This window comes from Erithacus rubecula, assembly GCF_903797595.1.
Source record: "Erithacus rubecula genome assembly, chromosome: 5".
Lineage (NCBI taxonomy): Eukaryota > Metazoa > Chordata > Aves > Passeriformes > Muscicapidae > Erithacus > Erithacus rubecula.
This window is the reverse complement of record NC_136687.1, coordinates 55,730,382-55,743,472: the sequence shown is the minus strand read 5'-3', so window position 1 is coordinate 55,743,472 and position 13,091 is coordinate 55,730,382. Positions and strand designations below refer to the sequence as shown.

Sequence of the window (13,091 nt, the reverse complement as noted above, 5' to 3'; positions counted from 1 at the left end):
GGGGAAGCTGTCACCAGGAAGGCTGAGTCCTGTCATTACCTGCTTGGTTCAGGGGGATTGCTGTGAGTTGTGAATTAGGCTGCAGCACTAAAATCTAAGTTTGTCCCTCTCTACATGGCTTGGGAATGATCAGCTCTGAGCTGATCTATCCTAGAAGAGGACACCAGAAGGGGCAATTCCTGCTCTCTGAAAGACTCTAAAATGTACATCTCAAGAGGATCATTATCAGGTCTATTTCTGGCTCTTTTAAAGCTGCAGTAAAATAAAACTTTAGCATTGCTGTTGTTACCTGTCCTTAGGAGGTGTCCAGGAGCATGCTATTTTCCAAGGGTTGCTTTAGGGGTCTCCTACAGCAAACCACATGGTCAGAGGGAAGTTTGCACAAACTCAGAACATAAGGATGCTGTTAACTTTCCATGCAGCCTTGGCAGGGCATCTCCAAAGTGACCTGGGAAGGATACTTCTCAGTCTGTGTTTCTGCACAGTGTCACTGAGCTCACTCAAAGTAAAAGACTAAATAAATGTTGGCTGTCAGCCTTCAACAAGCTTCTTCATCAGGTGTAAATGGACAGGAAAGATTTTCTTCCATTTGCACCTGATGAGGAGGCATGTTTCTCCCCCAAAAGCTGGTGTCTGCCATCCTGTGTTTCACTCCATGGATCAATTCAGCGTTCTTGGGATCAATGTTCTCTACTAATGAGTTATTGCTTTTTATTTTCAAATAGAAACTTGAAATCTTGTGGCAAATATTTGTCATCTGAGGGATACCAAGTGCACGGAGTCAAACCTGTAAGCTCTTAAATGAGAATGGTTGGGTTTGTAGTTCCTAGAAAGAAATATAACACTAGAAACTTATTTTTCTGAGATTAAACAGAAGTCAATATCACAGTGCAGAGGAAGAATTTCTATTTTAGGCTACACCCTTAAGGCAACAGAGAAAGTGTATGTCATTGCCACAGTGACAGCTAATGAGCAGATATACAATATTAATTGCAATAAGTGTAACACACTGAGCAATCTATCACTTGTATTTTCTCAGCAGCTGTAGTTTAGATACTTTTGCCTAACACCTCTGTCTGAACTGGCTGCTTTGGGTTTGTTTGCCTACATGGCAGCACAGAGAGGGACTAAATCACCAGTGTCTTCTTCCCGCTGCTCGAGGGGCTGACCCAGTTGCAGTGAGCTTGCAGCAGCACGAAGCTGTTCTCCCGGATCCTTCGGAAGTGCATCACCTCCCCGTTTTCCGTGACAGTGATGACGTCGGGCTCGGGCTGGCTGAAGGACACCTCGGCTCGCTTGTGGCAGTGCTGGGCACAGACACAGCGCACGGCAGCCGCCAGCGCCAGCCCCAGCGCGGCCGTGCACAGCAGCAGGATGCCGAGCTGGGCTGCCACGAGCCGGGGTGCTCTGCCAGGGCCTTCCCCTTTCCCGGGAACTGCAGATTCGGGAGCTGCTCTGGTCACCCATGGCAGGGTATTCCCAGCTGCCTCCTGCTCATCCTTGTTCTCCTCATCCCTGGTGCCTGCCTCCTCTGGTTGCGGTGCCAACTCTCTTTCTGCCATTTGCCTCGAAGCCGAGGACAGATTGCCAGCAGCGTTGGCATCACCAAGCCAGGCTGTGGTAGCAGCAATGTCACCCAGGTGAGTGCGTGTGTTCAGGGCAGAGGGAGATGCTGTGACACGTAGGGAGGCTTTCAAGATGGTCCCACTCTCAGTACTGCCCTTTGAAAGCAAAAACATGCCAAAATGTGCAGTGAGGGAAGAGAAAAGGGGGCTGATTAAGTTTTCACTGCCTATCTCATTGAACACATTATTTCTGATGCCCATGTGTCCCTCTGGCTTTAGATTAACTCTTCTCTATTCCCTGTTTACTCAGTAGCTTTTAGAAAATGAAGCAGATACAAGCCTGCTCCATCCTTAGCAGAATTGCCGTGGGAGGAACAAGGTACTCAAGGCGGTCCCAGGGGCAAAGGCAGTGTGGGTTAGAGAGGCAAAGGTGAAGGGCACAGGTGGAGAGGGAGGTCACTGCTTTGTCTGACTAAACATCTGCAGTTCTTGTTGTGGTGGTGGCATTTTTCACAGGCATCACTATCACAAAATAATATCACTTGATAAACAGTTCCCACCTTGAGTGGCACCAGGGTCATGCTGAAAGGGCAGGTGTAATCTTCCCAGCCAAGCTGCATGTGTAGGCTCACATGGACCCACTGGGATTCAGTATTGCCCTTCTGAGGCTACAGAGTGTACAGACACAGGACACTTGGGATGGCCTTTGCCATCAGCAGTTTTGGGGCATTCATACAACCTATAAACTCTTCCCAAAGCCTGTCTTGCTTTCTCAGTTTACACAGTCAGTCTGAAATCTGCTGCTTAACTACTCATTTTAGTGGGAATGACAGTTCCTGCCTGGGCCTGTTTCTGGGGACTGTCTGGTTCCATGCACTTTATTTTAACTGTCACAAAATGCCAGCTGCTCCACACTGGTTCTGCAGCCCAGGCTTTGCTGCAGATATCATCCAAGACTAACTGGGGAACAAGCATGCAATTTAGGAGGCCCCCAGTGAATTTTTCCATTCCCACTATGCACCTGAGCCCCCATCCAAAACCTGCAAAATGTACTGGAGTTTTTAATTTAGTTCCACTGAGATTTGAATCTGGCCCTCAGTAGCTGGCACCTCTCCAGCCTGTCCAGCCCAGCAGGCTTTTTCACACACCCATTAATTACACCAGAGAAACTCTCACCCTCTACCATCATTAGTGATTTCTAAAGCTTCCTGGGAAGACAGTGTGACAGGAGCACAAAGCTGAGGTAGGAGCCGTGGCAAGCTGTGAAGCAAAGTACTGGAGGGTCAGAGCATCCTTTGTGGAAGGGATGGTTTCTGAAGGTGCTATTAAGGTACAGTAGTAAATAGAAGACTTTCAATGGCTGAACTGCAAACTGTAAAGTAGCAGGCTGGCAAGGTTAGGTTTGCATGTGTATGGGTAACTTGCCCTCAAAATGCAAATGCCATACTGTAAGGATATACTACAGGATTTGGGACTTTGGGATAGAAAATGAAACTGCCTTGCAAGTCCTTGCCCTATCTCAACTCATTTCTCAATTCTTTTCATACTCCTCTCCATTCTTGCCCAATTTATCAGTATTTTTGTTTCATTATGCTCTTCTGATCTTGCTTTGTGCAATAACTCCCCCTTCCCTTTGGTTTCCATCTGCTGTCAGTTCTCCACTTCTCTCCATGGCTATGCCAGGTGCTCATGCTACACATCTCTCCTTTACTTGTTCTCTGTCCTCTGCTCCTTCCTAAATATTTCTGGCTCATTCTGTACTGTGTGTCCCCTTTCTCTTCTATTTCTGTGAGATTATTTCTCTTCCTCCTTTGCCACCCTGGAAACCCTAGTTCTTTTTCTCCTTGTATTTTTCTTCCTGCCATCACTTGCATAGTAGACTTATCCCATCAACTCTGTATCCTGTATCTCTAAGCACACACATCTCCAACAGCCTGTAGTCACATCTACATAAGGGAAAGCAATTGCTTTTACAGTGGGCTGCTTAAAAACCCAGGCAGTGGGCTAAAAAAAACAAACCAACAAGCAAACAAAAAAAATCCAAAACAAACAAACTAGAAAGATACATAAACCCCAATTTCCTGTTAAGGAAAAAAATTAAAACTTTTAACAGTCTCAATGTAGTTTTAGCCATTTAAGACACCTACATGGGCTGCTAGGGCATCCCCCTTGCCCCTGGTTCTTACCTTTCTGTTGCCTGTACACATCAAACACAAGTGTAGGGTGGCAGCACTGGCAATGCTTCCTGCTCTGAAATGTGGACAGAGAAGAGGCAGGGTTAGCCAGCGACACCTGTGGCTCATGCCACAAAGAGGTGCTGCTCCTTAGAGCAGTTTTGGGATGCATGCAGTCAATGTAGATCATACAAGCTGTATTTTGAATTATGCCTGATCATTGATTCCTATTCCTATAATTTTCACCCACAGTATGAAATGTTGCATGAAAGCTCATGCAGCCCAAACCTTCTAAGACTTCTGAGCAGATGTCCTCAAGCTCAAATGTCATAATTGCTTTGCATCCTTTTTTTTTCTTTTTCCCTGCAGATGGAGAAATAGGTCTGCTGAGTTCACTGTTTCACAGAATATTTGTATGCACTTTCAGAAAAATGTTGTAACAGTCGATAGTTTTTATCACATTTTTCCACCACCTGGCCAGTCCCCCACTGTGCTGAGCAACGCAGTGTTGGGTTCTTAGACGTTTTGGATTTTCTCCCTGTCACTGTCTGTCATGTGCAATATCCAAAGGATTATTTCTCAAAATCTCAGCAAACAAACACCCTCTCACCTCCCCCCTACACGCAGACACCTTCCTACATCTTCCTTGTTCATCTGCAGGGAAACTAGTACTATTTTCCTTCCCCACAAGGACTGGAGAAACAGCTTTTCCCACCATGTAGATTTACCCATTGAAGGTGCTGTAGCTGGAGGCATTGTCCTGGGAGAGGGAACCTTGCAAGGCATCCACCATTCCAACATCTTGGGTGGGAAGGGATGGCTCCAGCCCCTGGCCTCTGGACTGGATGCTCCTGCCGGCCGCAGCCCGTGAAGTCCGAGCCGGCTGCTTTGGCTCAGCAATGGGATGAGTGCCTGACCCCACACCAAAACCTGGCTCCAGGGCTGGTGTTGCCACGATGCCAGTGGGGCTGGCAGGCAGCAGGGAGCCAGTGGCAGCTGCAGGAGAGATGGGACCTTGTCCAGCAGGGAGACAAAACAAAAATCAGGGAGAGAGGAGCAGAAGTCTATTGTCTTCAGTTTGTTTATTTCAAATCCCACTCGGTGCCAAGGTTTGCTAGGAAGGTTTGTAAAAGGGACTCTTTTATTTTCATGTCACTTATTTTTAAGAGGGAGCCCACATGGAAATTAAACCAGCAAAGCTTGCTGCCTGTATAATGGTCAAGTAAAATAATTAAAACTCAGCCTTGGTGCCATGCCAAAAATGCTGACAAATATGTCTGATTTGGGTATAAGTAAATTCTTGAAGCATTTTACTGCCCAATGGCTGCATAAATACAACTGAATACATACCTGGAGGGCAATAATCACATTTAGAGACGAATATGTTTCTCTGTTTAGGCAACATTGCTAATTGCACTTTCTTCTCTTCAAGAGCTGAGATTTTAGGTAAAGTATTTTAAGATTTGCATTGAAATCATGAGATCTTGCAGCCCCATTTAACTTTCTGGTGCCCTCTTTGGAACTGCCTCCTCAAATACTGACCCATACCTTCACTTCAAGGAACTCACCACTGATCTCCTCAACAGACACAGCAGTTAAGTGGGTCCCTCATTTAATGGCTTTGTTGGGCCACTTGTGTTGGACACTTGCCCAGAATAAGCTGTAAAATACTCTGCAGGGGGTGTTGGCAAGAAACAAGGTTTGCTCACCATACCTGTGGGGTGAAGGTCAGCTGGTCCCTGCAGGGGTGTGGGGGCTACAGCACTGGGCTTCTTGTCAGCAAGAGTCTTGTTTTGCCCTCCTTGAGCCACAACAGCAGATTCAATCTTTGCCCAGTAAATAAAGTATGACTGGACTATGGAGATGCTGTTAAAACACGATCAGGCAAGAATTTAATGGCTTCATACCATTAATAAAACATCTGGCTGTTTAGATGATCACAAAGACTGCATTAATCTGAAGAGAGAACCAACAGAAAAGTATTTAAAAGGATTAGCCTGTCATACTATTACAAATAAAACGTACCAGGTCCCATAAGAAAGATTCAGGGTGAAGAATCACCACTCAATTAATAATTAAGTTCAGCCAAAACTGTGGGAACTTAAATAAAAATAAATTTAAAAGCTGTATTACATTCATCATGTTGATAGAAGTACATTTGAAAAACTTGGACTAGCTCTGCTTATATTCTTCTGTAAGCAGGGAAACAACAGTGGTATTTATTAATTAAAACAAGCCAATGTAACTTGTACAAACAGCAGAATAGGTAAGGGTAAGAGAAAGTCTCTCTTCTCAGCCCTCTGATATTTGAGCCTGCCTAATCCTCTGCTTTTTGTCAGGTGCCAAAACTGAGTTGGCCAACCTTCAACTTCACCCTGAGAGCCTTATTTAAGCTGGAGATTTTGGGAGAATTTCAGTTCAGATGGCTCAGCTGCTTCTGAGAATTATCTAAGGGGAAACTAACCTGGGTTTTCTGTGCCAGATGACACTTTTAAGCCTAACAAGGCATTTTTCCAGATGCTGTGACAGGGTAAAATGGGAGAGTCTATCAGATATCAGTTAGGATGGGTCAAAAGGCAGAGCATGAAGGAAGTATCAGAATGGGTGGCTAGGACTAGATCATGGGATTTGTTTGAGTTTATTTGGGATTTTTCTTTAATAGTATTTCTTTAAACTTTAATAGTATTTTCTGATCTAAATCAAAGCAAAAAATTGGAAATTCCATGCAGCAATATTTCTATTTCAATGAATTTTTTTTGAATCACGATGAGATACACAAGGCACAACACTCAACAGGACATTTAGGTTTTGGGAAGCAGCCAAGGATCCAGCAAAGCAGTTTCTAAGTGATTCTTTAAAGTTGAAATATAACAATTTAATTTCTTTTGAAATTAAAAGCCACTGTGCTTCCTCTAAGGCAGTCAGTTAGAAGATGTTTATTTTCATTCCAAATCAGAACCAAGCTACTTTGGGACTTTGGTGCAAAACAGAGATGTCAAGTTTTGACACGGTGCTCACTCTCTTTCTATTGTGAGTAATTTGTGAGTGATTCTGTTTACATTTAACTTTTTTAAAACCACTTTTTTCTTTTCTTTTCTTATTTATTTAAAGAAGTGATATACAAGATTATCCTGTAGGCAGGGAAGTCCTATGGGCTGTATTATTTAGAAAGGCAACATGGACACAGTTCTCTCTTTATGCTTTAATATTTCTGTTTCCTTAAATGCTTAAGCTGTCATCTTCCAGTGTATCTATTCTGAGAAAACAGTGACCATGTAAATAAAAAGCAGCTTGACACAGCAGATATTAATGGTGATTTATGTACCAGCTGGGATAAGATGCAGTATTTGGTAAGTATTTAGCTATATTGGGTTCAAGATACATAAACCACTGTGCTGGATAGCCTGTAACTGAGAAGACACAAATTCTGATTAGGAACCAGCATATCCTTACAGAAACTTGATGTCTCCAATGGGTTGGTCTGGTGCTTTCCATATGAAGGACAGGTTTCTCTTCAGTGACTTGTCTGAGTGTGTGACAGTGTCACCATCTTCAAAACAAGTCAGCAGCTTGGAACCAGGAGGCAGGAAGATGAACGTGCCAGCGATTTCGTTGTTGGACACTTTGCGAGCTTGCAGCATAAAGCCCATGTAATCCCGGGTGCTTCTTACTGTCACTTTTGGAAGACAAAACACGGGACACAAAGGGATTTATCTGGCTGTTATGGAGTGAATTGCCTGCAGTGGAGCTCCCAGAAAAAAACTTTGGGTAATGCTACTGAAAACACCTTTGGTTTTGCAATGTTTTATTGCCCACAGCATTTGCCTGAGCCTTTTCCCCCATCCTTCCTTAAGGCTAAGCTGTTAACCCCATTGGATCAGGCCATTTTTAAGGAAGGAGGTTTGGACACCGCTCTGTATGTATGCGAAAGCTCGTGTTCTGCTCTCAGAGGGGTTTTGTTTTGCACACAGATGAACAGGCAAATGGCCAAGCTGGGGAGTAGTGCCTCTCAGCTCTGCCTGCATCTGCCTGAGGAGCAGCAATGCCAGGGATGGAGAATGCTGCCAACCATGCCCAAGAGTCAGGTGAGTCACCCAGACTCATTTGAGTGGTGCAGAGGGACTGGGAAGGTGGCTTTACCCACTGGAGGTGCCTCTCATGTGCCATTGCATGTAATAAGGTCTGGTATGGTTGAGACGCAGTTGGGATAAATGAATCCCACCCAAAGTACCCATGCTGCAAACAGAATTCCTCTGTAAATATGTCCTCATGACAAGAGAGGTGTTGTAGCTTGCTCAGAGCAGTTATCCCTCTTCCCAAACTCACAGAGATTAATTCCAATGCTTGAGAGAAGTTACTGTGCATTTTTCAGATGCAGCAATAAGAAGCTGTTCCTTACCTGGCACCTTGTCTCCCGGGAAGTAGGAGGACACGTTGGTGTGGACAGTGACGTAGTTGCTGGAGCTGTGCAGCTGCACCCTCAGGTGCCTGGGCATCATGTCGGTGCAGGCAGAAAGGCTCGCGCCCTGCGAGAAGGCGGCTGCGTAGGAGACCAAGCACAGGGTCGTGCAGGCCCAGCCAACAATGGCAGGGTGGGCTCTCCCACCATCCTCCATCCTACAGCAGGAAACAACTCGAGTTCACTTCAAGGCAGTGGCTTCCCAAATGGTGCTATTGATTTATCTGACCTCCAGAGCCACCCTCCCCACTGTCTTTAAACAAAAGGCAATAAGGGATCTCTCTGGCACCTGGAGCCACTTTGGGACTCTGCAGCATTTACATTCTGAAATGTTCAGGCTGGGAGATGGAAGAGCCCCCCGATATGAGGATGCATTTCTTGTGAAGCTGCCCATGGAGGGAGTGGCCAGAAAAGATTTGCTCTAAAAAGCCTCGTGGGTTTTAGGAGGAGGAGCAGGCTGTGTACAGCCACACTCAGCACCCTCCATGACTCCCAGCCCAAAGGTACAGCACCATCAATAGGGGAAACACCTCCCCTTGGACCTGCAGAGCTGCTGCAGGCCCCATCACATCTGGGGCTGATGCCCAGGGCAGAGCCTGTCCCTGCCTGCCATCACAGAGCTGCATCCCTGCAGTGACAGCACAAAATACATTTCCAGACTGAACAGAGTATTGTGCCATTCTGCTTTTTCAAAATGCACTTTGCAAAACAAAGCTGAAGGATGAGTGTGTGGCATTTATTGTAATGGATATCACAAAGCAGGTGCTTCTGATTTTAATGTAGCACTTTCTACCACCTTCTTTTCAATATGCAGCCTTTCCTGCCTTAGATGTCATTATACTTGGCCAATGAGTAAACATAAATAAATCAGAGGCAACAGAGGCTGAGGACATCTAACTTACACCCCCCTGTCAAGCACTTCTGAAACTTGCCAGCCGACTAATGAAGCACCACTGTACGCTAAACAATTCATGCCCAGCCTAAAGCAGCAAGCAGATGGATGCAGTTTAACCTTCCACAGCCAAGCATCCTGCCACTCCAACCAGTTGTGTGCTCGTGTGAATCACAGGAGCCTGTGCTAAGTCTGCCAGCCCTGCTGGACCAGCGGCAGGATATCTCCTCTTCATGGAGCCAGCCTCCCTTCTGGGCACACCTAAACCTCCCTTGCTGGATAGGTTTTCTCGCAGGATCTCATGGAAGTAGCCCCGAGCAGCAGCTCTTTCCCCTGGCTGTTGCCGGGGCTGTGCCGTTTCCCATCCCAGCCCCGCCGCCCCCCTGTGCCCATCCCGGGGGAGCAGCGCTGATTCCCGGGGCTGCCGGGCTCAGGCTGCCGGTGCCGCCGGCACTTACCTTGGGACACGTTCGCTGCCGGGCTCGCTGCCACCACTGCCCTGCCAGCCTGCCAGAGACCCATCCTTTCAGGGACCTTCCTCGCCTGCTCCTCTAATGGGAAGCGCAGCAGCTGTTACTGCTAATACCCACCACCCACGGCAGCTCTCTGCCAGTGCCCAAATCCTGCTTTAATCATATTAGTTTTTTTCCACATCCTGCCACTTTTCTTCTTCTCTTTTTTTTTTTTTTTTTTTTTTTTTTTTTTTTTTTTTTTTTTTTTTTTTTTTTTTTTGTGTATGTGTGTGTGTAGTTTTTTTTTTTGTTTTGTTTTATTTTGCATCTGTGTATGTTAAATCTCCAAGTTTATTCTACTAGTGGGGAAGGGAGGGGAAGACCCACAGCAAATCATGGAAACGGTTTGTGTAGGACACCCCAAAACTCTGAGAGCTGCAGGATGATGGGATTTTTCTTCCCTGTTACCCTCTCCACACACACATTCCCTCTTCCATGCTGAAGCAAAGCAAAGCCAAGCCACATCAGCTCCCTCCATGTCCCCCCAGCAGTGTGCCCCATCTCTCATGCGCACACGGGATTAATTTTGGCAGTAAAAGCAGAATTTTGCTACAAAGGCTGGGAAGGTTCATCCCATGTGCCAGCCTTGCCAGAAGGAGCCATCAACACCCCACAAATCCCCCGAAGCTGGCACAGGGGACCAAACATCTGATAAGTGTGTCTGCCCCCGGCACATGGGCTGTATTCATGTCCAGGCTGCCAGCCCTGCTCCTTGCCCGAGCTCTGCTGCAGCTGTGCTGGCAGTCAGTGGCAGAGCTGATCCTGTCCCTCATCACTGCAGACTGCTCTGGTGATCAGGGCTCACCGATGACCCTGGCCACTGTCACCAGGCTCACCGTGTTCCCTGCCAGTGGTGCCTTATTTGTAATCCTGATTGGGACCTGAGCATTGTATGAGTCTGTCAAGAGGGGGTATCCTGGTTACTTCTGCCTAGGGCACCCCCCAAAAACTGAGCACAAGCTTGCAGATGCTTCACTTTTTAGTACTGTTCTCATCAGCCTGCCCTGCTCTACAGCCTGTGTTTTGGAAGAGACACAAGATGCTAGGCTGGCACTGAGGTTCTCCTGCTGACAGCCCAGCTCCCAGCTGGTTGGCAAGTATGGAAACTGGTGGTACTGGGCTCATATCAGCCTGCTCCACTCTGCATTTGAAAGACACCTTAAAATCACTGAATTTCAAAATATAATGTAAGTCCTGTCATTTTCTTTCTTTTTCTCAGTGGAAGCAGAGCATAGTTCACAGGAAGGCAGGGCAAGTTTGCATTCTTGATTCTGTTCCAGCTTGTAATTGCCCATCCTTCATACACAAAAGAGAATGCCTTTATGCTGTGTTGATGACTAATCCTTTCCTGAAACCAGACAGTCTTTTATGGTTTTTCCTTCCTAACTTATTCCTAAAATCAGTGAGGGCCATTTCTCCACTGACTCCCACCTGGAAAAGAGGGGAAAGTGGCCAAGTGCAAACCCTGAAACAGCAGCGTCTGGTGTTCCCTGGAGCACCATGCAAAGCTGTGGGGAGAAGAGGCTCAAACAGATCCAGCCCATGTGTAACAGCAGAGGATATAGGGCAGCACTGAACTGTCCATGCTCACTTCCAAGCTGCAGCAGCCTCAGGGAATGCTGCTGTTCACAGGTTCAGCAGCACCAGTCAGATGGCACTGCCTGGACAGTGTTAATTGCTGGGCTGATCTGAAATACAGCTTTACACAGAATTCATCCTCACTGCCTGTCTCAAACACAGGAACTCCGTGGCTTCAAAGTTGCATTCAAAGCAAATGTCACAACCATCTCCTTCTTGGAGATGGAAAAAGCCTGTCACAGTCATTACCATGACACAAGCACCTAGCAGCAGCTTGGAACTGCTCCTTCAAATGCCAAGTGACAGGCAGATGTTTCCAATAAGAAATACAGCCCTCTCAGAGCCTTGGGTTGCATCACCCACCAGGACAGCATTGCCTCAGCCTTCTCTGGCCAGGGCTGTGACCTGCTGGAGTCACTTGAGCTCAGCCGGGCTCAGCTCTGACCGTGGGGCCCAGACAGACCACGTGCCACTGCTGGAACTGGAGAGAGCTTTGCTTTTTCTTGTCATAAACCTCTTTATTAGTAGGAAGCTGCCAGGAGAAGGAGACATAAGGCAATTTACACCCTGCCTATTGTTTTCCCAGCAGCATTTGTGTAGAGGATTTCTAGAACAAAAAATCCCCACAAACTGCGGTTGGGAATTTGAAATAGCACTGGGGACAACTGTGCATGCTCTGCAGTGGCTTGATAATTAAGACAGAGTATAAACCACGTGAGTTGGAATGTCACTGATAAGTGCACAGAAGGATTATAAACTCCATAACATTGCAGGTTCTCTGGTGCAGAAACTCTATCCTTCTTGCTTCAACATCTCCACATCACCAGAGCACAACAGGCAAGCAGGTGCAGTGGAGATCAGTATGTAATATGGGCATGGATGTAAGAAACTCAGAGCTGACACTCCAAAGCAAGCTGCATTCAGTTTGCTTCATTGACGTGGGGAAATATTTTGCTGCTGCAAGATAAGGATTTTAATGAGTTAGAATTTCATTCTGGTCAGCTGTAACCACCTGAGTCCTGTGAACAGTTTGAGGGGGCCTAAGGAAGAGTGGGCAGGTTGATCAAGTGGACAGATTGAAGGTGGCAATAGTTGAGTTCAGATTGCAAGGAACTGATCATTAAACCAGCAAAGCTGGCAGCACCATCTTATTTAAGAATATTTCAAATAATCTTTAAAACAACAAGCAGTGTCCAGCTGTGAGATGAGTGGCTAAAAATCCATGGTAGTCCCACAGGGAGAATGGAGAACCAATCTCTACAAACTGGCATCTCAGGGTCAACCTGTGCATGTCTGTGCTTGTGTGCTTGAAGAGACCAGGATGTTTTACTGATACTTGTTAGGCAGACAGTTGGCAAAAGTACTGGCAGGTCCTTCCCCTTTTATCCAGTTGACTATTCTTGCTGTTCTCCTGTCACTTTCTGAAGTGTGACAATGTCACTGCTGGCAATGAACTGGCACATATACAGGCATGCAACATACATTGTGAGCCTCTTTCCCTTACAAATTCAAACCAAAATAACCCTTTATTTTATTTGGTAACTACTGCAACCTGGGCAGTTGATCCTCTCTAGAGGAGGGTTCAGGGGAGGGGAGAGAGAGAGGGGTAAGGCCTAGTAACAAATGGCTTAATGATTGCTTTAATAAGACTGATTAAGATGAGGAATACAGACAGCAGGTAAATGAACATGCCCTCAGGTGTTGGGGTCCTCACATGCACACAGCATCAGTCAGAGCCCATATGGATTTTCTCACAGTGCGCTGCACAGAGCAGATGCAAACCATCCATGGAGAGCTGCTCTCCCTTTTCACCACTTGAGTTATTTTGTAATTTCCATACACAAAACCAACCCTCTATTCTAAAGGATGGTATTTGTTGCTGATCTGTTAGATAAAGGCAAGGCCAGGCAG

The 13,091-nt window shown here is 46.2% G+C and overlaps 1 protein-coding gene across 1 annotated transcript; it reads right to left on the bottom strand.

Moving 5' to 3' along the window:
• Positions 1 to 789: 789 nt before the first annotated feature.
• REELD1 (reeler domain containing 1) lies at positions 790 to 8,430 on the bottom strand. The gene is made up of 6 exons (XM_079307270.1): positions 8,139 to 8,430; positions 7,193 to 7,415; positions 5,454 to 5,605; positions 4,468 to 4,753; positions 3,752 to 3,815; positions 790 to 1,721 (listed from the first exon to the last, which is right to left on the bottom strand). Exons 1-6 carry the CDS (start codon positions 8,353 to 8,355, stop codon positions 1,128 to 1,130), a joined length of 1,536 nt encoding a protein of 511 aa, XP_079163396.1. The 5' UTR covers positions 8,356 to 8,430; the 3' UTR covers positions 790 to 1,127.
• Positions 8,431 to 13,091: the final 4,661 nt, after the last annotated feature.